This window comes from Lissotriton vulgaris, chromosome 7, assembly GCF_964263255.1.
Source record: "Lissotriton vulgaris chromosome 7, aLisVul1.2, whole genome shotgun sequence".
Classification (NCBI taxonomy): domain Eukaryota; kingdom Metazoa; phylum Chordata; class Amphibia; order Caudata; family Salamandridae; genus Lissotriton; species Lissotriton vulgaris.
Genome location: NC_141695.1, coordinates 1,024,534,114 through 1,024,560,157, shown reverse-complemented (window position 1 = coordinate 1,024,560,157; position 26,044 = coordinate 1,024,534,114). Strand labels below are relative to the sequence as shown.

The following is a 26,044-nucleotide window of genomic DNA, read 5'->3' as shown; positions in this document are numbered from 1 at the left end:
GACTGAGTTTTCTGGGTATCCCTGAACAGCACCCTGTACTGCTCAGTGGTTAGGCCAAACCCATCAACCAGTGCATTTTTCAAGACTTGGTAATCATTAGCATCCTCCACCCTTGTGGTGAGGAGCTTGTCTCTTCCTTTACCCTCAAAGGAGAGCCACAAGATAGCTGCCCACTGACTTGGGGGAACACCTTGCACAGTGCAGGCCCTCTCCAAAGCAGTAATCCATTTGTGGATGTCATCCCCTTGTTTAAAGGGGGGCACTATCTTACCAAGGTGTTTTGTATCAAAACTCCTTTCCCTATTGCTAGGTACAATGCTGCCACCAGTGGGGACTGTCCCACTCAATTGTTGCTCTCTAGCAAAGGCAAGCCTCTCTTTGGCCAGGGCAAGTTCTTCCCTTTCAATCCTCAGATTGGCTGCCTTTTCCTTAGCTTCATACATTCTCCTCTGGGGAGATGTCATTCCCCTTTGAGAGGAACGTTGAGAGCCATTGGTATGAAGGGATCTGATAGAGCCTCTTGATAGAGATCTATCTCGTCCATTCCCAATGTTAAGCTGACCTGAGAGTGGCCCCAAGGGTCCCCTAGTGCCCATCTCATGTCTGCTTAAGTTGGACCTGGTTAGTCTGCTGACTTCTACCTGTTCCTTTTCTGCCTCATCCCCTGATACCAAATCATCATCCTCATCATCAGCATCATCTGCTTCCTGAAGGGGATGGTCCTGGGCATCAAAGGGACCCTGTAAGGAGGGCATGTTGCCATCTGAATTAGAAGGGTCTGGGTTACCAGCCCTCCTTGCATCATGAGTCTCTAAGAGACCAATCAGAAAGGCAGTTGTGGGGTTAGACCCCTGCTTAATCTTCCTAGAGGTACACACTTGTCGTAACTCATGGAAGCTAAGCGCAGTATATCTTGAAGAGATGACCTGTGGAGGGTCAACTGACACAAGGGGAACCTCAGTGTTTCCTCCTTTGTCCGACATACTGTTTCTAGTGTGGTGTAAGTGATGCACCTACCTACACTATGTGTTTACCTACTGATCCCTTGCTAAGAGTTGCAGCCAAGGTGTGCTAAGCCTTGAGGAGCTACAACAGCTGGTTCAGTAGAACTCAGAGTATTCTAAGCTTTAGTTATGTGTACCTAACAGTACTTATGTGATCTTTCAACAAGATATTCTTAGGATACGTGTGGTAAAACAACAGCAAGCTCAAATCCCAACCGCTGCTCACCAATGTGAGAAGGTGGCCTGATATGCAGTGGTCACTATTCTAGTGCCCACTATGTATCAGTCCAGCAACCCTTATTGATGATTGGTTGTAAGTCAACCTTATAGACCAGCTATCCTAGTAGCATGGATACGAGCAGTCTAAGGCTAAAGACTCGAGAGGGCGTGTTAAGCCAGCTGTTTACCACACATATACCCCTTGAATACCCAGTGAAAGGACACCACACAAGTGTTATGAAAATAAACAGTTATTTATTTAAAGATCACAACAGCCCTGTACTCTTTATGAGGACAGGGTACTAAGCACAAACCAAAACTCTTACAAAAATACTTAAGTTAGCACAGTATATACAAATGCCCGAGGGGCACGGAAAACCATATACTCTGAAAGTGGAATGCGAAATTCCTAGCAGGTAAGTACAGTACTAATAGCTTTTGGAATCGCTAGGACTTGACTAGGGAATCGTTAGATTACGTCTAAGAGGCCTAGGGGACTCGGGTGCAGTGTGTGCACTCTCACGCGAGATGCGGGACAAAAGTCTATGGTAGCTAGGAAATAGAAAGTTAGTGTTCTCGGGCGAACCCGACCTGGTAGGGAGAAAACGAAAGTAGATTCTGACCCTTGGATAGTGAGGCTATGCTGGGGCACCGAAATGCCGAAGTTACCTAGCCCAGGGGCTGCAGCTGCATAGGTCTGAAAAGACGTCGGGAATCCTCGTAGACGGACCAGGAGCCGGAAGAAAAGATGCTGGCCGGTGACCAGTGAAGAAAGTTCAGTCGGATCCAAGCCTGGATCTTGAAGATAGATGACACCTGAAAGCAGAGGGGACCAAGTTCGAGACTACTAGCCAGTAGTCAGTGGGCACCAGGAGGGCACCGGATGGTAGCCACCTCGACAAGGTGAGTGGGTGACGCTTGACTCGAAGATCTCACGGACCAGGAGGCGTTGTCGGCGACCAGGATGGAGGATCGAGCTGTCCCACGAAGATAGAAGCTGTCGGCGTCGCTGGACCCAGGATTGGGCAACAAAGCCTTGGCAAATTCAAGCCCACGCGGTGGACCTAAAATGGCGTCTGGAGTGGACCAGGAGGGTCCGGGGTGCCTCTCTTGAAGAAGGAAGCAAGGGCCAGCCTGGAGCAACCAGACCAGCAGAAGAGTTGTCGTCGGGCGTCGTTCAGAAGGCCACAAGCCAGCCGGCTAGTAGCCAAACAACGCGGTGCACAGCAAACAGCAGAAGGGCCCCACGCCGATCGTGGAGATGCAGGGAGGCTGATCTTGGGTGCTGGAGCTGCGCAGGGTTGGGGCTTCTCGGACCCCAAAGCACTCACCAGTGGAAGACTCGGTGGGCTTGCAATAAAGATGTCGTGCAGTCTTGGCGATCGTCGGTCCCTTGAGGTCTCGTCGCACTCACGGTTCTCAGCTTTGCTGTAGAGGTGAGTAGAGGTCAGAGGTGCCAGGGAAGCCGGGTCTCGTCGTGCTGGGTCGTCGGATTCGTGATGAAGGACTTGCAGCAGGCCGCAGTGTTCTTTAGGATGGTGCCTGCGGATGCAGGGTGACTACTCCTTAGCCACAAGGGAGAATCTTGAAGAAGAAATCGTGAAGTCCTTTCGAAGAAAGTGGTATCTTGATTCCAAAGATGATCTAATTTGAACAGGGGGCCCGCTCCCATCTTTATACTAAAAAAGGGGGCTGACCCGGTGACTAGGTCCTGCCTATGGGTGGGACTAGGTGGGGGGTGGTTACACCCCTCAGCCATGCCGGACTTCCCCAGGCCAGGGGCTGGTGTGCCCCTGGAACTGGTTCAGACCGGCCTATGCGTAGTGAGCACCGGGGTGCCACTCAGCAGTCACCTTCCTGTAAAGCCCTGCCTACCCAGGATACACAAAACCATGTCTGGGACGGTGCTAGCACCGCCCCTGACAGGAAACCCTTTGTCCAGGCTCCCCTCACTGGAAGGACTCCCAGCTGCAGGGGGTCAGACTCGTGTCTGTGGTGGCAGCATCCATTTTGTGGAGCTGAGGCTTCAGTTAACTTTAACCGGGGTTCACAGTTACATACATGTCGTGTCCCTCTAGAAGGGTGGAATGCTAACCCCGTCGCCAGAATTGGCGAGGGGTTAGTATTCCAATTCGTATGACACCTTACTCGACATGTTTTGATAAAGCAATACCAAAGATAGCATTTAACCGCGAGGATTATAATGCACTTAAGAGTATATGGTATGCGATATCATGGAACAGCTATTAGGGCTTGATTCCGCAAGCTGCAGACAGGCTCAGCTCATGCCAGAGCACCATCTCACACGATTCCAAGCACTCTGCCTTCAGGATTGTCAAGGCCTGCCATAGGAGTGACTGATAGGAATCTGTGTGTCCATTTTAGGGTTAGGTATAGGTATACTACACCTACAGCAAAGGGTGATTACACGACTTTGCCCCAGCTGTCATGCAGCCAGTTGTGTCAAATTTAGGAGGCCAGCCAGGGGTGGCACAATACGTGCTGCAGCCCCTGGCAGCCCTGGGTACACCTATGCCCTGAGTTACAGGGTCTGATAAGGTGGCCCAGTACCAATTGGTAGATGCACCTAGGGTACATGAGGTAATTTAGAAAGAGAACAGCCAGGCTGTGGGTCTGATTGGCAGGCCCACAGCCAGAGAAAGTCGTAAACCAGTGAAACAAAAGCAAAAAATCTGGGTGATCATAGGATTGCAGACCCTACTCTCCTACAGAGTCCAGCCAGGTTTCCTTTTTAAAGCTCTCCTGACTGTTCATAGACAGCATGTTACCCAAACTCTTGGCTTTACGGAAAGCAATTGCTGGATTTGAGGGCATTAGGTCACCAATTACAGGGTCCTCCTGGATAAAGTGCCAGATATATATATATATATACACGCACACACACACATATATACACATATACACATACACGCATTTTTCCACAAGCCAGCGCAGCCTTCAAGAAAAGCAAAATTAGCCAATGCTTCGGTAACCTTCCTTTGTAATATACATATACCTGTTTAATTCACCCACATAGGAAGAAAAAAAAAACAAGAGGACAAAGACACCTGAACACGTTAACGAGCTGCAGAAGCTGCAATGCAGCATGGCAGGCATTGTTAGCCCAAAGGCTGCATTAAAAATCATAACAGCATGGAAAATGAAAAACCGGTCACTGTGCCTTTAAGGCAGGCATGACCACCAGCTTTCCCATCATGCTTCAGTGAAGACCGTTGCTTCAGTTGTCCTTTTCAAGTCCTTCAGTCAGGATTCTGGAGTTTGGACCAAGGTTCCCCAAGGTCTAGTTAGGCACTCAAATCGCACCACCAGCGCAACTAGGGGGCAGAGGCCCAAAGTTAGCAAATGGGGCCCCTCAGTCGGGGGCTGCACACGTAAAGGCCACTGTCTTGGGAGCCAAGCTCCTAGGGTTAAGGCCAGGGCAAAGGGGGGTCAGAGGTCAACATGCCCACACTACCAGCGTGTAAGAAAGTGGCTCTGTATATACTACACCAAAGTAAGGTCCCATGTGTACAGAGACCAGCAGTCTCCAGAGGTTTGGCAGAGGCTAAAGTTAGTTATAACTTTACTCTCTTAAGTGGTAGCTTGGTCGAGCAGTAAAGCAGTATTTGAACTGAACCACTGCTCGTGGGAGTCCCAGTCTTTAGTTGAGCAAGGCAGTCCGGTACTTTGGGGGTTTTGAGGTTGCTGACCACAGGAAATGCCGGAGCTTAGCAGGAGCGAGGGTCGACAGGTTTGTAGGGCAGGGGCCAAGGCAGTTGATGTCATCCTCATGTTAGCAGCTGCACAGCATGTCTTCTTTCTTCTTGGACCATTGGGTCCCTTCCCTGGGGTGGGTACACCCCCTATTCTGCCACTCATGGAAGTTGGGCAGGAGCCTTTCCCCGGTTGGCTGGGTCCCCCCCATCCTCAAAATGGTGGTGACTCGAGGTTGTGCTTCACCTTGCCTCCCCCACCCTAGAAGTGTAGTTGGCAGAGGGTCACTTTGTTTTTCCCGCGGGGTCTCATGCTTAAAGTGGGGGGTAAAACCAGTGGGGACCAGTTGCGGAGTACAGCAAGTGGCCTGGAGAAGCTCACAAAAGGTGGTATGCCTTTGAAGCTTCTCCTTCTTGAACCCTGCCCATCCTGGGAGAGGAAGCTTGGCACCTCATCCCAGGGTGTGCACTGTTTCAGGCCCCCCGAGAAATGCATGCTCTCGACCCAGGGGTCCAGAAATGGGTCTTGTGGTGGTTTCAGGGGGCATCTCTAAGATGTCCTCTGTTGTGCATTTTACAATAAGTCCCACACTGGCATCAGTGTGGGTTTAATGTGCTGAGAAGTTAGATACCAAAACTCAGTGTAGCCATTATGGTGCTGTGGAGTTCGTAATGACAACCTCCAAGCACCATATACTCTTAATGGCAGCACTGCACTTAAAGTGCCCAGGAATGGACCTGGGTACTGTAGGGGTACAGGGCTCATGCACCTGTACCCTCACCACTGGCATAGGGCACTCAGCTAGAGGAGTGACTGATGTATGCCAGGGCAATGTTCTGTGGGCATGCCGACTGTTTTGTCCAAGACACGCAGCCTGCCAAGGCAGTGTGTGTGTCAGGGCACAGGGCCTCTAAGGGTGGCACAATGAGTGCTGCAGCCCTTAGGGGCCTTCTATGGTCACAGTGCCCTGGGTACCTAGGGTACCATTTACCAGGGGCTGACATGTGGCCAGAGATGCCAATTGGGTTTAGGCTTCAATGCAGTTTTAGGGAAGGAACACAGGCCCTGGGTACCAGATTGGCTGGAGCCCAGGGCACACTCAGTCAAAGCACATCAGCAAAAGCGGGGGCATACCATGCAAGAAATAGTGCACTCTCACACAGCGGTGTAGGGGCGGCCGGGTGCAGGGAGGTTAGGTGGGGTGTGGAGCCCAATGCAATCCTATGGGGGGTGCCGGTTTCGGCAGCAGGCTCGGTCCACGAAGTCTTCCAGGAGGAACTAACAGCAGGACAGGTAAGATGGAGGGCTCGGCGTAGGTGTACCTCAGGTCCTCTTCTCCGGGGGTCTCAGTGCAGAAACCGCAGGCTACGTCGAGGAGTCCTGGAGAGGTCAACCCACAGGGGACTCGCACTCTGGAGCGCAGAGACCTCACTTGGACACGTGGGCTACTTGATGTCTGGCCGTAGAAGACTGGTGCAGTGATGGTTCCGCAGGCATTGAACTTAGTCGTCAGCAGGCTCAGAGTCTTTCTTTTAAGTTTCTTTGGAACAGAACTGCTGTTCACAGGAGATCCAGGCTTTGTTGATATGGTGGGCTTGGTTTCTGGACCCAGAGCTCCTGAAACTGGTCTGGTGGTGGCAAATGGCAGGCAGCTATTCAGAAACCACTCCAGGCTGGTCGTTTTTCAGGGAGCATCTTTACAAAAAAAGTGAATTTTACATTACTATCCCCCGCCCCTGGATCTGTGTGGATTTAATGTGCTGAGAAGTTTGCTACCAAACTTTCCATGTTTCAGTAGCGCCACTATTGATCTGTGGAGTTTGTAATGACCAACTCCCACACCATATACACTTTATGGCTTTACTGCACTTACAATGTCTACAAATGGACTCCGAGACTGTAGCAGTACAGTGCGCATGCAACTGTATCCTCAGCTGTGGTCCAGTGCACCCTGCTAGAGACATAACATCTTATTCTGGAGCGATACTTTAGTGCCACTCTTTTCGAGCACACTGGAATTAGAAACATGCCCGGAATCCTGGAAAGGATCTATTGTAAGCCCTATCTATAAGCAAGGAGACCGGAGCAATCCTGCCAACTACCGGCTTATAGCCCTACTAGACATAGAGGCCAAGTATTATGCTGGCATACTATTAGAAGAACTGACCTCGTGGGCAGAGACAATGCATATAATTCCACCGACCCAAACAGGATTCTGCAGAGGACAGGGTACCTCTACTAACATTATGGCTCTATCCCTACTTACAGATGCGGCAAAACTAGGAAAAAACTCGCTGTTCTTGTGCTTCATAGACTACAGCTCAGCCTTTGACCATGTGGACCGGGGTAAGTTATGGCAAAAGCTCAAAAAATGGGGGATACCCCACCCCCTCGAGGCAACTCATTCTACTGCACACTAACACGTGGGTCAAGATCAAGCTGGGAGACGGAAAGCACCTTTCAAGGCGAATCGACACCTCCAAAGGCCTGAAACATGGGTGTGTTCTAGCCCCGACCCTGTTCAATCTTTACCTGGCAGATCTACCAGGGGAATTGGACAGTACCAAATCGCACGCCCCGAGGCTAGGGGACATTACGCTGACCAATCTCCTCTATGCCGACGATCTTCTTTTAATAAGCCGCACTCCAACAGGCCTCCAACATCTTTTGAACACTACAAGCACATTCTCGCATCGTAACGGCCTAACCATCAACTTGAAAAAAACAAGAATTATGGCTGTGAACTATAAGAAGGCCAGGAAGAGCAATTGGTTCCTGGACGGCCACAAATTGGATCAAGTGACGTGTTACAAGTACCTGGGTGTCTTATTGGATAGAAGAGGGTCGTTTAAACCTCAATTAGAGACGCTACACCGAAAAGGAACCATGAGCTTCCTCGCGATGAAACCCTTGAAGAAGCTTCTGCCTGACCACACGCTCGACCCTTTTCTGCAGGTACTGAGAGCTCGTCTCCAACAGACATTAACATATGGGAGTGAACCTACTTTTGGAAAAGACGCGCTGACACTTGACAAAGTAATCGCCAGATCCTACAGATCAATTTTCCAGCTTCCTAGTTATGTCTCATCAGCGCAAATCCGTCTGGAGTTTGGGATACAAAAGCAAACAGTGGAAAGAAGGGGCAGCTTCATAAAATGCTGGCACAAGATCAGAAACGCAGAGCCAGGCACCCTAAATTCCCACCTCTGGACTGAACTGCAAAGACGAGAACGATCACACGCTAGAGAGTATCTGACAGAATCTCTAGAAAATCTCGAGCTGACCGGCCTTTGGAACAGCCCAGTAGACCACAAAAACTTTAAAAAACTAGTAACAAAAGCAACTAAAATAACATCGCTGCTGGAAGACAAAGAAACGCTGGCAAAAAGGGCACATGGATGGATAGTCTTAAATGACTATAAAACTCTAAAGCCTCAAGTGAATTTAGACCAGGGATTTAAACAGAAGATCAAAGAAAAATTCCTAAAGCTGCGATTAGGCATACTCCCAATTCTCCCTCATCTGGCTCCATGGAAGAGGATTCAGGACAACCAATCTTGCCGACTCTGCAATACAGGTCCTGAAGATCTAGTCCACACAATATGTATTTGTCCCAGTTTAATGGACCTAAGGAGAACACTACTACGCGAAATATGGAATCAGAAGGGGATTAGATCCTGCAGACAGGCAGTCAAACTTCAAACTGTTTCAATCCGCAAGAGACCCAACTAAACTGCAGAACTACAAAATACCTAGACGCAGTGGCAAAAAGAATTAAGGAAGCACAAAAAGATGAAAATGAGTAATAGCCAGACAGTGCCCTGTGCATTCTTGGGTTCGCGACTCAAATGAAGTACATTAACTGACTAACCAACTACACAAATATTTTTTAAATGTTTGACAACTAACTTTCATGTATTTTAAATTGTGAGTTTTATTTAACTGTGCAATAAATTTACCATACCTTACCTTACCCTGCTAGAGAGGGGTGACTTACCCAGGCCCCACACAGGTAGCAGATCGCAGGCATGGCAAAACAGGTTGCAACAGAAACCCACTTTCCTACAGACTTACATCCCTGGTCTCTGCAGATGAACTGTGACCACTGCCATCACCTTGGTAAACACCCAATGGGTGCTGGTTAGGCCAAAGGGGAGCATAATGAACATGGACGTGCTAGTGGACCACAGTGAATCGCAGGCAACGCCTGTGGTCAGACAGGATTGGGATGTGAAAATGTGTGTCCTGCAAGTCCAATGCTACGATCCAGTCTCTTGGTCTAGGGCAGAATTTCTCCTCGTTTAGGAAGTAGGTGAGGCCTTTTAGGTCTATAATAGGATGGGATAAAGCTCTTTTTGGGAACAGAAAGTAGCAGGAAGAGGCAAGAGGGCTAGGATTTCTTCCTAGAAGGAAAGTAAATGATGTTCCATCAGCTGGTCCAAGGATGGATGCATGGAGAGAGAGATTGCCTTAAAGTGGAGGGAGTAGCCCCTACGGATAATCTGGAGTACCCACCTGTCCGCAGTAATGCTTTGCCAGAGGTAGAGGTGACCCTGTGGCTACCTGACCTATTCAGTCCAAACAGAGCCCTCATCCACGCAGGAGTTGTGGAACTTGTGCAGCTTGGTGGCTGGGAGTAGGGCGGACGCGGTTGAAAGAACTTTCCGTAGCTACAAAAGGCAGGCTGGTGACTTGAGGCAGCTGGGACACCCAAGCACTTGGCCGTAGACCAAGAGTCCTTAAAGCGCTCCAATCTACTTCTGCCTATTCAGCGCAGAGGTCACCAGCACAGAACCCGAAGGGGCACCCCCGCCTCCCCCAATAACCCACTCTCCCCCAACAACACGTGATCTCCAAAGAGTCTGGTAAGGCAGTGACTGCAGGCCGCGAGTAGCTTTAGGGAACGCTCGCTCAAGGCCTTCGGTGCCATGGCCTGGGAGTTGGAGCAAAACATGGAGCTGTGGTCGCACTCCAGACACCACATAAGACCAAATAGGGCCAGTCACAGCCTTGGCTTGACGACAGACACCACACAGCTTTAACAGAGAGGTTTTCCTGGAGGACACCCTATACACCAAAAGGTGCAGTGGGGTGGCGTGGGAGATGGGGAACAAAAGGTCGAAAAATCCAGTCAAAAAGGGACAGAGGGTAGTTCTCATCACAGATCTGCGCAGGACTTACACTGCAAGTAAAGTACCGATGTCAGCGTGCAGAGGTGTTGCCCTTTATAGGTGGCACGCATGTCACATACAGTGCGGACAACGCCAATAGCCTTAATTCAACTGGCGCCACCAATTGGCACACAGGGGTATTGATCAAAGAAAATTCTTCCAGATCCAGTCCGAAATCTGGGACATTCAAAAGGTAAGAAATCTGCTGCTAGATAAATAAAAAAAATGTAACCTTCAATTACTGCTGGTATCTCTGCGACACATGAAAAAAATTAAACTATGCTTTCAGACCAGTTTCGGAAATCCTGCCCTAGGGAGCTTAACATAATCCCTTGGAATAACTACAGTACTCGATATACTCAGTACAGTAATCCTGCAACAGCCATTTGAGATTTAAGTACTAGAAGACCTTCACCAGTGGGGACCCACGCATTGGTACCAAACTGATCTTTGAGCAATCAAGAGTTTACATTCTGAAAGCTCTCACTTCAGAAGCCCGTTGTTTAATTCCCCCACCCCATCCACTTGTCATAAACGTAGGTCACTTATTACTGAAAAAATATATCCCTAAAGCTTTTTTTTTTGCAGTCACTGTCAAATTTTCAGCATTATTCTTTATTTAAAAAACCTGAAGTAAAGAGGTACTAGAAAACTCAATCAAACCGCTCTCAAAGGGTAAGAAATGGGAGGCAAAATAGGAGAGCACATGTTTTCAGTAGGCTGCAGCCTACAGAAACCAGTCCTACTCCCTTCATGGAAGGGTTCCCCATCAAAATAAACCCCACTATGCCTGCCAGAACAGTTATTGATGAAGAATCCTTGAGAAATGAGCTCTGCCTTTCTGCTAGTCTTGGCAACGTTCCCAAACCTGTTTTGGGACCCAGTATCATCTTTATGTGAAATGCACTCCTAGTGGAAGAGAAAAAAAGGCTCAGTCGACCACTGTGTTTATATTGTTAGTCTTCCCATTTCCATCATCCAGATTTCTGTCCTTTCTGTCAAAGATGGAGGATATGGAGAAAATACAACTATGGCCTACAGGAGGTCCTGTGCCGGTCTCGAGAAACGTCAACTGGAAGGCTGGAAGCAAGTTGAAGTACAATTTCACTACAAAGTACTGTATTCTAGTCAGCTAAACTGTTGTGGTCTTTGCCCTTAAAATATTTGTTTGCGAGTTGAGGGCTCCATTTTGTAGACCACACAGGTGAAGAAGTGACTGCAGAAGTCTGAACCTGCTCAGTCGTTCTGAGTCAACTCCAGCAGGAGTCCGAACTGAGCACGGGATTGATTGCAAGGCAGCATCCATCTTCGAGTGGAAAGAAAAAGGTTTATGGTACGAGGGATGTGCCGAACTGAGCATGGGATTGATTGTGGCAATGCCATGAACAATTCACCCAATACTCAAATCTGCCTCAAAAAGCAGCTGATTGCTTTCAAATTAAGCAAACAAATTTTAAATGTATGGTCAGCAAAGAAAATGATTAAAACCCCTACATAATCAAACACTTTACAATAGATTTGTTCATATTTCATATGCAGAACATGAATATATTGCAGACAATTATGCATGTGAAAAGTAATGTTATAGTACATTATGCAGTCATTTTATAGCATTCAAAAGTTAATAAGCACAAAAATATCCTACAGCTCAAGAAGGAGTTGGCATCTTCTTTGGTGTGTTGGTCCATTGACATGCTGGTCCCACTCCTAAAAGTAAAAAGCAGTAGTTTTTATTATAGCCTAAGAATCAAACTCCCCTTATAAAATAGTGACACCAATTTATCAAATAGGCTACACGCTACACTCATAATGCGTTAAACAAATTCTTGCTTAGGGGAAACTTGGTTGTAGGTTATACAGGTGTTAGTATGCTCTACATGACACTTCAAGAAACCCCAACATGATCTCATATCCTCTTTAACTAAAGACAAAGGCAGAATATGCAAATTCTTTATCAACTTACCTTGTGAAGAACTCTCCGTTTGCAAGAAAGCTCATCTTTAGAAACAGTTGATGGAACACAAGAAATGGGAAGGCAGGAAAAAAGTAGAGGCAGTTCACTTTGAATAGTTCACTGCACCACCAAGAACGGAACCTGCAGACAAAGTGCTTCAGCACCTAAAAGGTGCCAGCTTAATTTGCACGTCTGTTGTATCCAAGGATATGGACTGTGCCTTGCAACCAGAGTGACTGCCCCTCTTATCCAGCTCGATTCAGATATGCTAGAGGCCACAAATACACAAAGATGTCAAGTGGGAAAGATAAAAGAAATGCCCATGAATTTACACCAAATATTATTTTGAGTTTATCCCACCTATAGTAATTGCGAATGGCCATCATAAATAACAGAATAAGCAGTGAGGTCATTTGGTAACTCAGAAGTAATAATGCATCAATGAAATGTGTTAACAAAAGGTGCAGTGTTAACGAAGATGAATAACTTGAGAAGGAAGTTTAAATTTAAGGAGAAGAAAAATTTCTCCAAATCGGATTGATTCAGTCATTCAACTAAACCTAAAATACTAAAGGAAAGCATTTCATATGGTTTAAGACTAGACACTGACGTTCATGGAAAAGTCAGATTTATCTAGGAAACATTTACTATTAGAAAGAACTAAGAGGAGTACACCGATTGAAAGATGACCAATGTGGTGGGTAGACTTAAGACAAACACATTTCCCCTAAAATGAATTTCGTTGCAATTCTAAAAGAAGGTACTGAAAAATAAGATGCATGTGTAATACATGATCACCAACAAAATAGATTACAAAGGCACGTACCTGGCTTGCAAGATGTTCTATTCAAATGTGGAAACCATACAAAATTCTCCACACAAATAAATGTGTTTTGGTCTGGGTCACACTACCCACTTATAAACATGATCATAAGAAATTCTGCCATTTACTGAACTTCAATGGCATGGTGAGGTCCAAAGACCTAAATGCCATAAACATTCTATTTTGTAGACCACACATGTGAAGTAGTAACTGTAGAAGTCTGAACCTGCTCAGTCGTCTGAGTCAACTGTGTAAAAGGTCAGACAACTCAGCACCTAGCCCTGTAGTGAATAGAGTGGGGCAACTCCAGCAGGGGAGTCTGAACTGAGCATGGAATTGATTGCAAGGCAGCAACCATCTTTGAGTGGAAAGAAAAAGGTTTAAGGTCCCAGGGATATGCCTGGGATCAATCTGTTGAGGAACAAGTCAAAAGATCTATGCCTCTAGTCTGCAGAGCTGAACATTGGCAGACTAACCAAGGAAAGGAACGTTTCAGATTTTCATCTTTTGGTACTCGGTGCTGAAGTGCTGTAATACCAACATCTCCTTTTATGTAGCATCCACAAACTACTGATCAGTCCACTCAAAGCTACTGGCATACAAGGGTGACACCTCGTGATATCACAATTTAAACGTTGGAGGAAGAGTGAACCATATGCTGCAGTCAAGATAGACACGCTGCGATTCTGCAAAGGTCAAAGTATAAACAACCAGCTAATGCCAAAGTAAGCTACTGCTAACTATGTCCAAATATAAAAAGGAGACTCAGCATCGAACTGTAACACTGAACAAGACAAGCAAGAAAAAAATTGTGGGATACTGAGGCGAGTGTGAACTTAGAGGTGAGGCCTCCATGATCAAAGCAGATCACAATCACTTGATGAGAACTTCATGAGCAGTAACCTCAATGATTACATTGTTACACTCAATCGATAACAGCTTTTAAACTTTAGTGTTTGAAAGCAGTTAAAGTATCAGAAGCACAAATGGGTGATCAAGTGGTCATCAAGTTCTCCAGCAAAGGAAAATTCTCAAGTTTAATATTAATGGATCCTACTGTTAGGTTGCAAGTAGATTCTCAGCACAAAACTCACAATTTGATGATTGCCAGATATTGTTCTAGACTTTACCAATAAATATAATACCAGGAGATCACGTCTGCCCTGTGAATGAGAACAGTTTACAATGCAAGACAGATGTTCACCTTTAGAAAAAGTGGCTAGTTACTGCTTGGATGCAAAAAATGGTGCGATTGTGTGTGTGTGTGTGTGTGTGTGTGGGGAGGGGGGGGGGGGGGCTCACCTACCTAGATTTTAAAAAGGGCATCTCCTCAGTGGAAGTCACTTAAAAAGACCAGTCAAGATGCTGACCATTAACAAAAAGATGGAATATAGGGGAATATGTTACAGTGTTTGATAATGAGTATGCCAAGAAATGACAACTTGGGAACAGCTGAGCAACCAAAATATATTTCCCCAAGGCAATCTGCACCTTCTAAGTGACTGCATGTTAGTAAAATACCTGTTTATAAAGAACCAAGAAGGGTTTTTAGTTTTCTAGTCTGAGCCAGTAACCTGGCATCTATAGTTTGAGTCTACTGTTAAATGCGGTGTAATATTTTGGTAACTGTGGTGAAAGGAGTAGATGTTTGATTTGCAGCCCATCCTGATAACTGTTTTAGTTTTTAACTGAACTAACTTTGTTTGAGGACTTCAGGTTGAATAATTTAGACAGACTCCAAAAGTAGTCATGTCGTGGTGCACAGGAAAGTTAGATTTGTAAAACTGTTTAGTATATCAGACATTAGGTGAAAAAGATGTGAATTATTAACTGCATTTCCTCTGCTCCAACTATCTCATGAAGAGTTAGCTGCCTCCACAAAAGCCAGCCCTAAAATACTTTGAGTGAGATGACATTTGTCAAAAGGGAAACACTAAACATTCCAAGCATTCAATTATCTAGAAAAAAGGTATGGAATTTTTAGAGAATACGTAACGTTTAAGTGGGAACAGTGCATTTTATAAATACTTGACGAAGCGGCTCTGTCCACAGGTGTCATGTGAAGTTACCTTAACAAAAAAAATAGAAAAAAGGCACCATGGTACTCTAATACCTCACTACACCATTTCTAAGAGGAAAAGCAGAACACAGTAGTAAGGAGTTTAGGGTAAAGATGTCACAATCTTTGTTTGCAGCCTACACCATTACCATGATATCTTTTCAGAATAGTTTTGAAGCAGATTCAGTAGGTGCGATTGGATTTTGGGAGAGGATTTATAGTAGGTTTTAAACCTCTTGAAAAACTAGACTAGCAGCAGCTGCATTTCTGCCATGCACTTGTTTAGACACTGATATTTTTATTTTTGAGACAGCAAGTAACTAGTGATTATACTTGGATTTTAGTGTCAACAGTAGTAAATTCATGTTGGGTAATCTTTTGTTCCACTTCTTTAGCACATCCAAATCTTACCCATCACAATTAAAATCTGATTTGTAACACGGTTCAGACAGAACATTAACTTAGTGTCTCAAAATGTCTGCATTTGTGGAAATTCTTTATCAGCTTTACAATGGTATATCAATCTGGGGTTCGCCATGACCAGAGCGATGGTGAAGTGAAAGAATGTGCTACATCTCAGTTAGTAAAAGAAAAATAAATACTGATGCTAAAGGAGAGAGCACCATTCAATAACAATGGAGTTATGCTAGCTGGGTCGATCCTAATATCAAATTAAAAAGTGTACCTAATCTGCATCAGATAAGACAACAGAAAGACAAGAAAATGGTCTCTTGTATATAGGGGTTTGCAGAGGCAAATTTGGAACTATGGACCCCATTAACAGTCTGACGGCACACGGGGGCAAAAACAGTAAGTAGCTGGCAACCCTTTCAAGGGTACAATTAAAATGTGTTAGTTTTCTAGGTGGGCCCCCTAAACGATCAATCTAAAGGTTTTTTTTTTCCAAAGAAAAAACACTCAGTTTTTTCTGATTGTCAACCTACGACTGTTGCTGAATTTTGCAAATCATAAATAATGTACACTGATTCTGACATATGCCAAATACTCATATATACCACTGTGGTAGCCAAAGCAAGAGAAGCAATGTATTGCGTATAGCATAGCATGTATTGATCTCAGCCCCCAGCCCTCAACTGCATCACTCCCCGTTAAGAGAAACATTAAAATGTGAAGGAGTGCGACTTGAAATAAAGCTACTTGAGATGGAACGAAGGAAGACGAGGAGATGGTGGTTAGGGTATTTAACCACACAAAGCTACAAACTGCAATTTCTAGAAGAACCTGAATCAGAATGGATTTATATATCTATAAGTAATTTAAGAAGGATACTCCAGTCCGAAACAATCTTCGCCTTTTCATCGGAAATTTGTTCTCTTTAATATAATGATTGGAATAAGTTCCCATTTCCCCTCCAAAACTGCTATAAAAATCTATCAAAGCTTAGATACAGAAGAGAAATCTAAAAGGTGAAGCTTAAAAATTGTGGAGTCATGATTGGAGTAACGTTCCCAAATAGGAATCTCCAAGTATCTATTTTAATTCACAAAGCCTCCTATAAGCTCTGATCCCCAGCTAAACATTAAGCAGTGAACTAGGTACCCCCATTGGATTCGATTTTTAGTTTGGCTCTTCAGCTGTTTACATACCAATCCGATCAAATTTGAAGAGTTTTCCAAATTAGCATAGCTAAACACAACATTGCTCTAAATGCCCAATACATTGTAGGCCTGGCAAAAGGCCACAAGACTTCCACAGTGACCGAAGGAGCCCAACATTACCTGGGTCTCGTGCTTAATACTTTACAATCCTCATAAGCCTCGAGTGCCAAAAGAAAACCCCAACTTCAGTTCACAATTTGGGCTACACTGGGAGTTCAGATAAAGCAAAGCACAACAATCTACATTACATTTGATTGGAAAGCAGATATACAAAACGTACTCCGACTTGCCCGGAAATGCCAGACGAAGAGACTTTCATGCCAATTTAACTAAAAACACTATGGCAATGAGCACAAATAAAAAGTCTCAATCTCTACTCGCTCGTGACAATAACCATGACTTTACCTATAGTACAACAGGCAATATGGCAACTTAATACTGGAGTTCTACTCTTTTTTTTTAACCAAAGATTGCAAAACACAATTAAGAAACTGAAAGATACTGCAATATGCTCAACTGAGCTAATCGAACAATCATCTTGAGGGATATTTGACCAATATACAGAGGAACTTTAGTCAGTAGGGTTCACACTTGCATTGAGATCTGGAGACAGTAAATCCTCAGGAGAAATGGGGGGTGAAAGAAACTACCTCACAGGCAGATTACCGGGGTGTGGAATTCCTATAGCTCAGGACATGGAGGTCAAGGACAACAGGTTTGTAGGTTTATTTTGTTCTTGGGACAAGTAGGCCCAACCCCCTGCAGTACGAACCTTTTGACTGACTGTTTACAGTCACACATTATGGATCATTGAAGGGCATCATTGTCTGCTCTTAAAGTAATATTTGTGATCATCTGTTAATATTTTTCGAACTTCCATTCATGGTTTATTAATGAAAAGTCTTTATTAGGGTGAGCTCTCTAAGAAAGCAAGTTTGATAATTCCATGCTTCCAAAATAAAATATTCCCAATCAGACGCAACTAGGAAAAAAACGTTTTGTTTTAATTTTAGTTACCACTTCTTTGAGGCATAATTTAGTAAAATGTGTAAAGCCATTAGGTCTGACATTGATGGTAAGCCTTTTGGTTTGGTCAATGCAGGTATCGTTTTGGCATAGTTTTTGTAAAACATTGTTGTGGGAGCTGCCGGGTCTGCGCTATTATAACAAACAATGGCAAAGGCAAAAAATATTTTAATAAAGTCACAAAAGGTGACTCGTATATGCCTTTTCATTAGTGAAGATTTACAGCTTTCATTAATACGCAAGAATTTACAGACGTTGGCCAGGAAATCCTACCCCTAGACAGTATTTGTGAACTACATATTAGCATAAGCAAATATGCATGTTTAGATTTGCTCATTCTAAAATCTGTTCAGAGTTTGAAAGTTCATTTTCCCACCAACCACTTTTTCAAACCCTAGAAGAAGTTTTACTTCTGCCCTTGTAAAGGAGTACATTTCCAACCTTTCTTAATACTGGAAAAGGTTAGAGAAAAGCTGGTGAAAAACCCCTACAACATGCAAGTTAGCAAGTTTGCACATACTCAAAAAAGGGAATCCCGTCCCTGGAACTAATGCTTCCTGCTACCTTCAAACCCAGTATGCAGAAAATTAGCAAAACTAAAAGGCAATGCTAGTATCCAAACATTGAGCCCTGGCATAACTGGAGAGGCTATTATCAGAGCCCTTATATAATGAGATTGCTGTCATAGTTTGTCGTCACACTACATTGACACCAAAGGGACAAGGGGATTTTGTTAAAGGACAAGTCTATTTAGGAAGCACCATGTCCCATGAACAAGTGGATATTTTATTACATTTCACACCCCTGGGATTTAAAGGCTAATAAAAAGACAAAGCATCCATCAACAGGTCCTGGAAAATGAGAAAGAAATCTCATGTACTAATCCCAGAAAGGTCGGGTATACCCATAAGAAAAAAAAGGAGGATTTTTTTAATACACCTCCAAAATGACAACACAAAAGATGTGGGCAAGCACGCAGCAGCAGACCAAAACTCCTGAATAAAATTAAATGGTATGAAATTTGTCTGTTCAGGAGGTGGTGCAGCTTGTAGTGATGGGTAAGGTTGGGGGGGGGGGGGGGGGGGGGGTATGTGGAGAGTCCCATAAATTGACCTCATCATAAAGTAATCTACAAATAAAATAGTTAACCACTAAGTGGCAAAGGGCGGACAGTGGGGTTTGAGGGGTTAAACTGGCGTTTCCTGCAAGACAATAGTTAAACTAAGTTATTGCGAAACGGTCAGTGCAGAAGCTATCAATAGTAGGCAGTGCAAGACAGTTTGAAAAGACGTTCACATGTTCTGTATTACTTATTACTAAACTAGGGCTTGCGGGTATTACAAAATAAGAACTCACAACAGGGCATTTTTTTTTATTGAATTGATACCGGAGCTTAAGACGCAAAAAAAATGTTGGGCATACAAATCATTTTGTACCAATCAAAAAACTGACCACCCAAACAGATATGCTTCAATTCTATAAGGAAAATTTGGACCGTGTTCTCATTTCTAGGCCACTAGTTGGGTAAGTGAGGGGCAAATTACATGGAATGATATGGAATAAGGGTGCTCAAAAACATGAAGGGAAAATTGAAGACAGGATTGCATCAAAAGCTGGCATAAAGGCAATAATGTAGATCATTTAGTAGGTAAGCGCAAATCTTCAACAATCCACATCTTAATGGTAAATGATGCCCCACTTTTATACATCTTACAATAGAAGCAAACAGTGTAACTAGAGTATTCAAGTGCTTAATTCTGAAATGAAGAAGACAAAAAGCATCAAGTAATCAAAGCGGGAGTCAGCCGGCTTCTTCCCAGGCCAGATGAGTTTCTAGTCTCCAATGAGTAATGTAAACTACAAATCTTTGGTCGACTTCTTCCTTTTTGATAGTCCTATAAGTCCAAATCAAATGGATCAGCACCTAAACCATATCTGTTAAAGCCCAGTTGACGAGGGGGGAGATGGGACGGGACATCCATTCCTGCTTCTAGGCAGGTTTATTTGTACAGTAGCTATGATGAAGTAACTTCACAAATGATCAAATGGTTTGCATTTTTACTTGGGAAACAGGTCTTAATTGTTGCAGTTTATGTACTGTTGCCATCTACAAATAATGTTTTTAACGGGCTAAAATGTGATAGTATAAACAATTAGAAAAGTATACTGTATTAATCTGATCCCCCATAATCACCGATTCTGAATGATAATCCTGAATAAGTATCTAGCCATCATATGAAGAAATTCTAAAGAAGTGAATACTACAGTGCAATGCTTGGTACTTGAAACTCCACTTTCAAAAGTCTTATAAGCACGTTCCTTCCAGAGGGTGACTATTACAGGGAGCATTTATGGTCTACCAAACCAGTTGGGAAGATGGAAAGAATCACTGAAGGCTACACTAAACTTTTCAGAAACAAAATGATGAGACCCACCTCTTTAGAAACAAAAACAGTGGCAGGCATTTTCAAAACTGAAAACACTAGCCAATGTCAAATTTTGGTACTCTTTATCCAAGGTCAGTCCAGAGTGAGACGGCAGGCCTAATGATGCAACAGACACAAGTTACAGGTCTTAGATCCAAAGTGCTTAGTCGGAATAATTTTCAGAGGGCAGTGAACACCAAGTATGAGGAATTACATGTCCAAAACAAAAGCACGAGTTTGAATTCTCAAGAAATGATGTTTGTAGGCAGTGCCAATATTACCTGAATTATGCTCATTATTTAAGGTTAATGGACACAAATGAGAACAGAGACTCTTCATTAGTCCAAATAGGTAACAGTGAAACTACTTCTCAGGTATTCGCATCCAGATGGCAGACTTGAAAAAGACTATATGGAACGCATTGACAAATTCAATATTCACGTCCAAGCTCATTAGTTTCTCACATGAAAACTGTTTTACCCAAATCTACATTAGAAAATCATAAAAATAAGTGTTTATCAAGAAGAAAACCAAAACAAGTTGAAAAAAGTCCCACCACATTACAATGATGTGAAGAATTAAATTCACAGCACCACTGTGCAACTTGGAAGATTTAGCTTCCAACATTTTCAACTATGATCATTCTCTCTGGGAACTGCCTAGCAACATATTGAGCAAGACACAAGTCGCCTACAAATAAACTTGCCTAACAGGTTACCAGCATGGATTGAAGATTAAGTATTTCAGGGCTGCACTCCAATTTCAATAACCGTATTTAAGGAAAATTTCAAGAGAGCACTTGTGGCAAATATTTATTTTGAAAGCTGTATTGAAAGGTACCTGTAGGTTTTTACGATGCCAACAATACTGCATTAGTGTCCAACATTGGCCAAAGATTACGTAAGACAAGTAGAAAAAAATTTAAATACAATTGTGTGGTCACTTTGGTATGCCACTCTAAGAATGCAACATCTCAACCTAATCACTGAAGCAGATTGTTAAAATTGAAGAGACGTTTTGTAAAAAATAAAGTAGTTGATAAGCACACAAAACAAATGCAATGGGAAACAATGGGAGGGAAGATGGTAGTCCGGGAGGAAAAAATGACTAGTAAAGCATTCTGAACGTGAAAGAGACTGCAGGTACAGCTATGATCCCTATTTTGAACGTGTAGAAGAAGAGTAACAAAGCAGGTGTGTTGCAAATAATGTGAACACAGGCAGCACATTTGTTCAATGCAAGGGGTTTGCAGAAAAGGGACTCTCCATGATTACATATGTATAATAAACCACCATGAATTGAGGACTGGAATTTAGCTATTACATATACTTATAAAAGAGTAAACAAAATAAGGTATGCATTAAAATCGGATCAATAAGTTGCAAGAATCTAAGCAACATTACATAGCTATGGTGACTTCAAAAAATTAATGACTGAACAAATCTTGAATAAAATATGTAAAAAAAATACAAGACGTGGGAGTATCAGGGCTATACATTAACTTGTGGGCAAGGAGAAACTAGAAATGTGGCAAAAAACTACATTAATTGTCAAAAGAAACTACGGAATAACGAAATTTCCAAAGAACTTCTTTAGCAGTAGAATTGCTGACGAAATGCCAGTTATGGGTCTATAAGAACGTGAAAGCAGGCTAAACAGCAAGACATCCTGATAAGAATAGGAGCCAGGCTATGTAGCCGTCTGGCTAAATAGAAAGTATTAATGTATAGCCCTGTAATTTAAAAAAAGAAAATTTAAAAAAAGACTGGCAGACAACTTTTGAGATAGATTAGCACAAGTATTTGAATGCACGGTTTCAAGGTTTGAAAACAGTCAATAAGATGTGTCTAAGGAGCAGCGAATAGAGTCTGCAACAAAGAAAGTAGAAGCATCTTATTCTCTATACACTCACCTTGTTAGAGTGAATTGGTATATCGCATAAAGAACACAGGTACGGATAACCTTTTGGTAACAATCCATGGAAGTCCTCAACATTGCTACTTGAAGGAATTCCTCTCTTTTTCTCAAAAAGAGACCTTTCTTGCCCGGCACCACGACCCCCTCTTTCATAATCTGCATCAAATTTTCTGTAGGATGCGGAGGCTTCAGGATAAAAACTATCATCTCTAACCCTCTCTCGATCTCTTAATCTATCTTCAAAATCCATTCGGTCATAATAAGCAGACTCTTTAGATCGATTTCCATGGTCATAATCTACTACTGGGTTAACAGAGCCATGTTCTTCAAAGCTCTCTCTTCTAAGGGGCCTTGCCTCTTCCCATTCATCCCTAGGAACTCTATAGGTTTGCTCTCGGGACGCAGATCTCCCTTCTCTACTATAACCCAATGAAGCAGTTTCTTCAGTCCTTCTTCTTTTCAGTTGTAAAAGTATCTGGGGCAAATTTTCTGGTGTTATTTTATCCTCTGGATAGCGACTTAATTCATCTAAATCTCTAGCAGAAAGACCAAAGCTGGCCAAAATATTTGTAGCTTGCTCTGGATCACCACGGTGCTGAGAAGATGGCTGACCCCTACTTCCAAAGTTGAATTTAGATGGTAAATTATGGGCTGAAGCACTAGATGACAGTGCACTATGAGATCCTTGCTGATTCAATGAAGAATTAACACCGAGATTCATTAGGCTAGCAAGGCGTGCAGTACCTTGAGTCATCCTTCCAAGAGAGCCTGGTATATTTAGAGAATGGGTAGCAGCAAGGAGTCCGAGTCCCGCTGAAATCTCCCGCCCATGATGGCCTTGGGACTCTCTTAGAGAGGACTGCTGGAATGATTTGGACATTGCAATGCTATAGATATTGTTCTTTACAAATCAAAACAAAACGGACGGCTGCAAGAGATGCTCTAAAAAATAAAAAAATAAGCTTCAGTTCAAATGCAACAGCAAGAAAGAGGATCAGTGTTTGAGGAGATTCTTCTTCAAGCAGAGAACGCCGACAACTCTGTAGAAAAATAAGCAATTTTAGTCACAGTCAAACAGATGCAATGAAAAATGCAATTGTGCATCAAGATGATTAAAATGGACAATTCTCAGCTTAAAAGGCAAATCCTCAAGATTCAAGTTGGACTCAATGTGTCATTTAATTATACTTAAGTGTATAGTATATAGACCTAATACAAGATCTTCTTTATTTTAACAAGTGTGCTTTCTTTTCACTCGTATCTTAACATTACTTTTCAGGAGATAACCACAAAGATGATGCAGGGATTTAATCACCAGTGACAGTGGAGAGCAAGAAATAGAACTGAGGTTTGGGCAGCAAGTAGAAATGATCTTGTAGAAAAGATGGAGAAGTTGTAGATTCAGTTTAACAAGAATATACGCTTAGGAAAATGATTTAGACAAAACACGAGGAAAAGCTCACTTTAAACCTGGCAAAATATATTGAGCAGACTGCATGGACTATGCAGAGTAAAACAAAAACTGTGCATTAATAGTTTTAATAACTACCTTCACACAAGTTAACAGGTCTTCAATAACGTTCAATGTGTAATCCTGTGGAAAGATTTAGAAATAACGCACATTTTAAAAAAGGCACTGTAAAAGTGGTATCTGTTAAAAAAAAAAAAAAATCGATTCTAAATGCCAAACGTATTCAAGAAGTGGAGGTCAAAAAACTATCCTTCTAAAAAGGGCAGATTCCTCTCTGCTGATTACTAGGTAGCATAAGTTCAACAGACCTCATTTTGGTTAGATCTTTACCACAAGCCAAATGATGTAGGAGTCAAAGCACACTAGAAAGTGAACCCTGGGAATCCCAAAAAAATGTGCCAATTTCAGATCTTTGTAAAACAGTGAAATGGCATTCAGCAATACTGCATACGTGTTTTCCAATTACCTTGATACTTAGGGTTATGCAGCACACCCCCGAGTTTAAAAGAACACAAAAAGCTGCTGTTCTTATTTGGACCCACTATTCAGTAAGATACTCAGGGTTACTTCGGCGTTCTGGCTTTGAGGACCATGAACTAATGAGGCTTCACAATGTAATAATAATAATAATAATCACTATGGGAGTAGCAATGATATTATTCAAAACCAAATGTTGCAACGCTAAGGATTGGGGCAACCATGGGAACTCAGAAGCACAAAACAGAATGATCAATCCTACATATATGAAAGTTGAACTGCTGATCTTATGACAAATTTGTACTTCAAGAACATGATGAGATGCGTAGACCTAATAGAAAATTGTGAGCTCAGTCTGTCAATGTTACAAAGCAATTGTTGGATTGGTGATTTTTTAGTTAATGGAATGAACAGAGCGAACAAGTGGGATCTAGAGTCCAGACTGATGGGAAATCACAAACTGTACAACTTATGTTGTACATCTACGGCAAAGACCCAAATAAATAGCGATGTTCTGTCACACGTGGGCCACAATTAAGTACGTGCAGTTTGTAAGAAAAAATTAAAAATCAAATGTAAAAATTTAGCAAGATTTGAAAGATAGCACTAATTTTAAGTGCACCTAAGGACCATGTTTACATTAGATTTGATGAAATTAAACAAACACTGCATAAACAGGGCAAAATAAATGCATAAACAGTACTGTCAATCCGAAAAAGCGTTGTACTTTCAAAACTGTATACAACGTAGACTGAGCTGTATATTTAAGGCTTACAATTTGAAGCGTTCTTAAAGGGGGACTCGTTTAACAACTGAAACAAGTTTTTAACCAGAGAGTTTGGGTGTATCAAATACTTGAAATGGAATGGCAACAAATACATTCCTTTCAAATTCATGAAGGCAGGGAATTCAAGCTCATTTGAAAGGAAGGACACCAGGATCCTTGAGTGTAACACTCCATTTACCATGTATCCCAGTGTTAAAGGGGAGATAGGCTGTAAATAAGGGGGTACCGTGTTTTAATCATGTTAGACAGTACCCTGTAGACAAGACCATATAGTTCTAATCCAGTGTGGCTGTTACTAACAGCCTCACACACCAACTCAACCAACACAAAGGTTATCCTTCATTCTTGAAATTAATTTTTGTTTTTGCCTTTCAGTCATGTAGCCAGTGATGAGTATCCAGCAATCACTGACAGTTAATCAATGATTGTATCTGGGGCCGCCAGATGGAAAAAAAAAATAGAAAATTAAAAATAGAAGCAAATAATTAAAGTAGGGAGATACAGATACAGATACAGCCAATACAATGTGCTGGTTCAATGAAAGCCAATAGAGAAACAACAAATGAGTCGAAATAGGGGTGCATTTGCCTATTCTCAAAATGTCAGTACGAGAATGGTCAAGCGAACGAAGTTCAACTAAGGCGCTTGGAGGGCAGAGAACATCAATGGTTACAGCAAATTTAACAAAGCGTAAGTTGTTGATAAAGCAAGCGAAATAAATAAAATTCAGAAAGTGCCTTCCTAGAATGTAATGTAGGCTACAGTGGCCGTTCATTTTCAAGGGGAGTGCTGGATTTGATTCGCTTATGAATATGTATTGGTTTTTTCAAAACTTTGAAAAAGGTTTGAAACTAGCAAATTCCCATAAGAGGATATGTGTGACTGATTGATTAACAGTTTGACTTGGGTGTACCACTAGACTGCACAAAAAAGAAAAAAAAATGCTTCCATATGAAGGCGAATTGGTTTTAAAAAGGAATCACTAGTAGAAAAAGATCAAAATGTGACATCTCTTGACAAATAAATTTCATATATTTAACAATCAGAGCATTATGAAGGATCAACAACATTCACACACAGAACTATGAAAACCACAAACCATAGGTCAAATCGAATGTTTAAGACAAACCCTAGAGCAAAAATCAATGCGGACTCAGCAACCAACATGGAAAGCAATAGGTATAATTTTATTAGATGTGGAGAAGTCCTGCAAACGCATGTCCTGGAAGTGTATGCGGGCTACGTTAAGCGTTTCTGGAATCGGGAATAAATGTATTCAATTGGTACAGGCATTATATAAGACCACGTGACCTGGTGATATATTCTGGGAGGTATTCAAATACATATCAGATATACTGTGGTACCCGACAGGGGTGT

General features: G+C 42.7%; 1 protein-coding gene across 2 annotated transcripts in view; it reads right to left on the bottom strand.

Moving 5' to 3' along the window:
- MATR3 (matrin 3) overlaps positions 1 to 26,044 on the bottom strand; it is a 220,219-nt gene that overhangs the window by 188,149 nt on the left and 6,026 nt on the right. The window contains exons 2-4 of one of the 2 annotated variants that reach the window (XM_086931449.1): positions 23,482 to 23,526; positions 21,928 to 22,972; positions 11,754 to 11,815 (exon numbers count right to left, since the gene is read on the bottom strand). In XM_086931449.1, the coding sequence (XP_086787575.1) occupies positions 11,754 to 11,815; positions 21,928 to 22,812 (947 nt within the window). In that variant the 5' untranslated portion in view covers positions 22,813 to 22,972; positions 23,482 to 23,526. The remainder of the gene's footprint in view (positions 1 to 11,753; positions 11,816 to 21,927; positions 22,973 to 23,481; positions 23,527 to 26,044) is intronic. The other variant, XM_086931450.1, reaches the window with a different exon arrangement.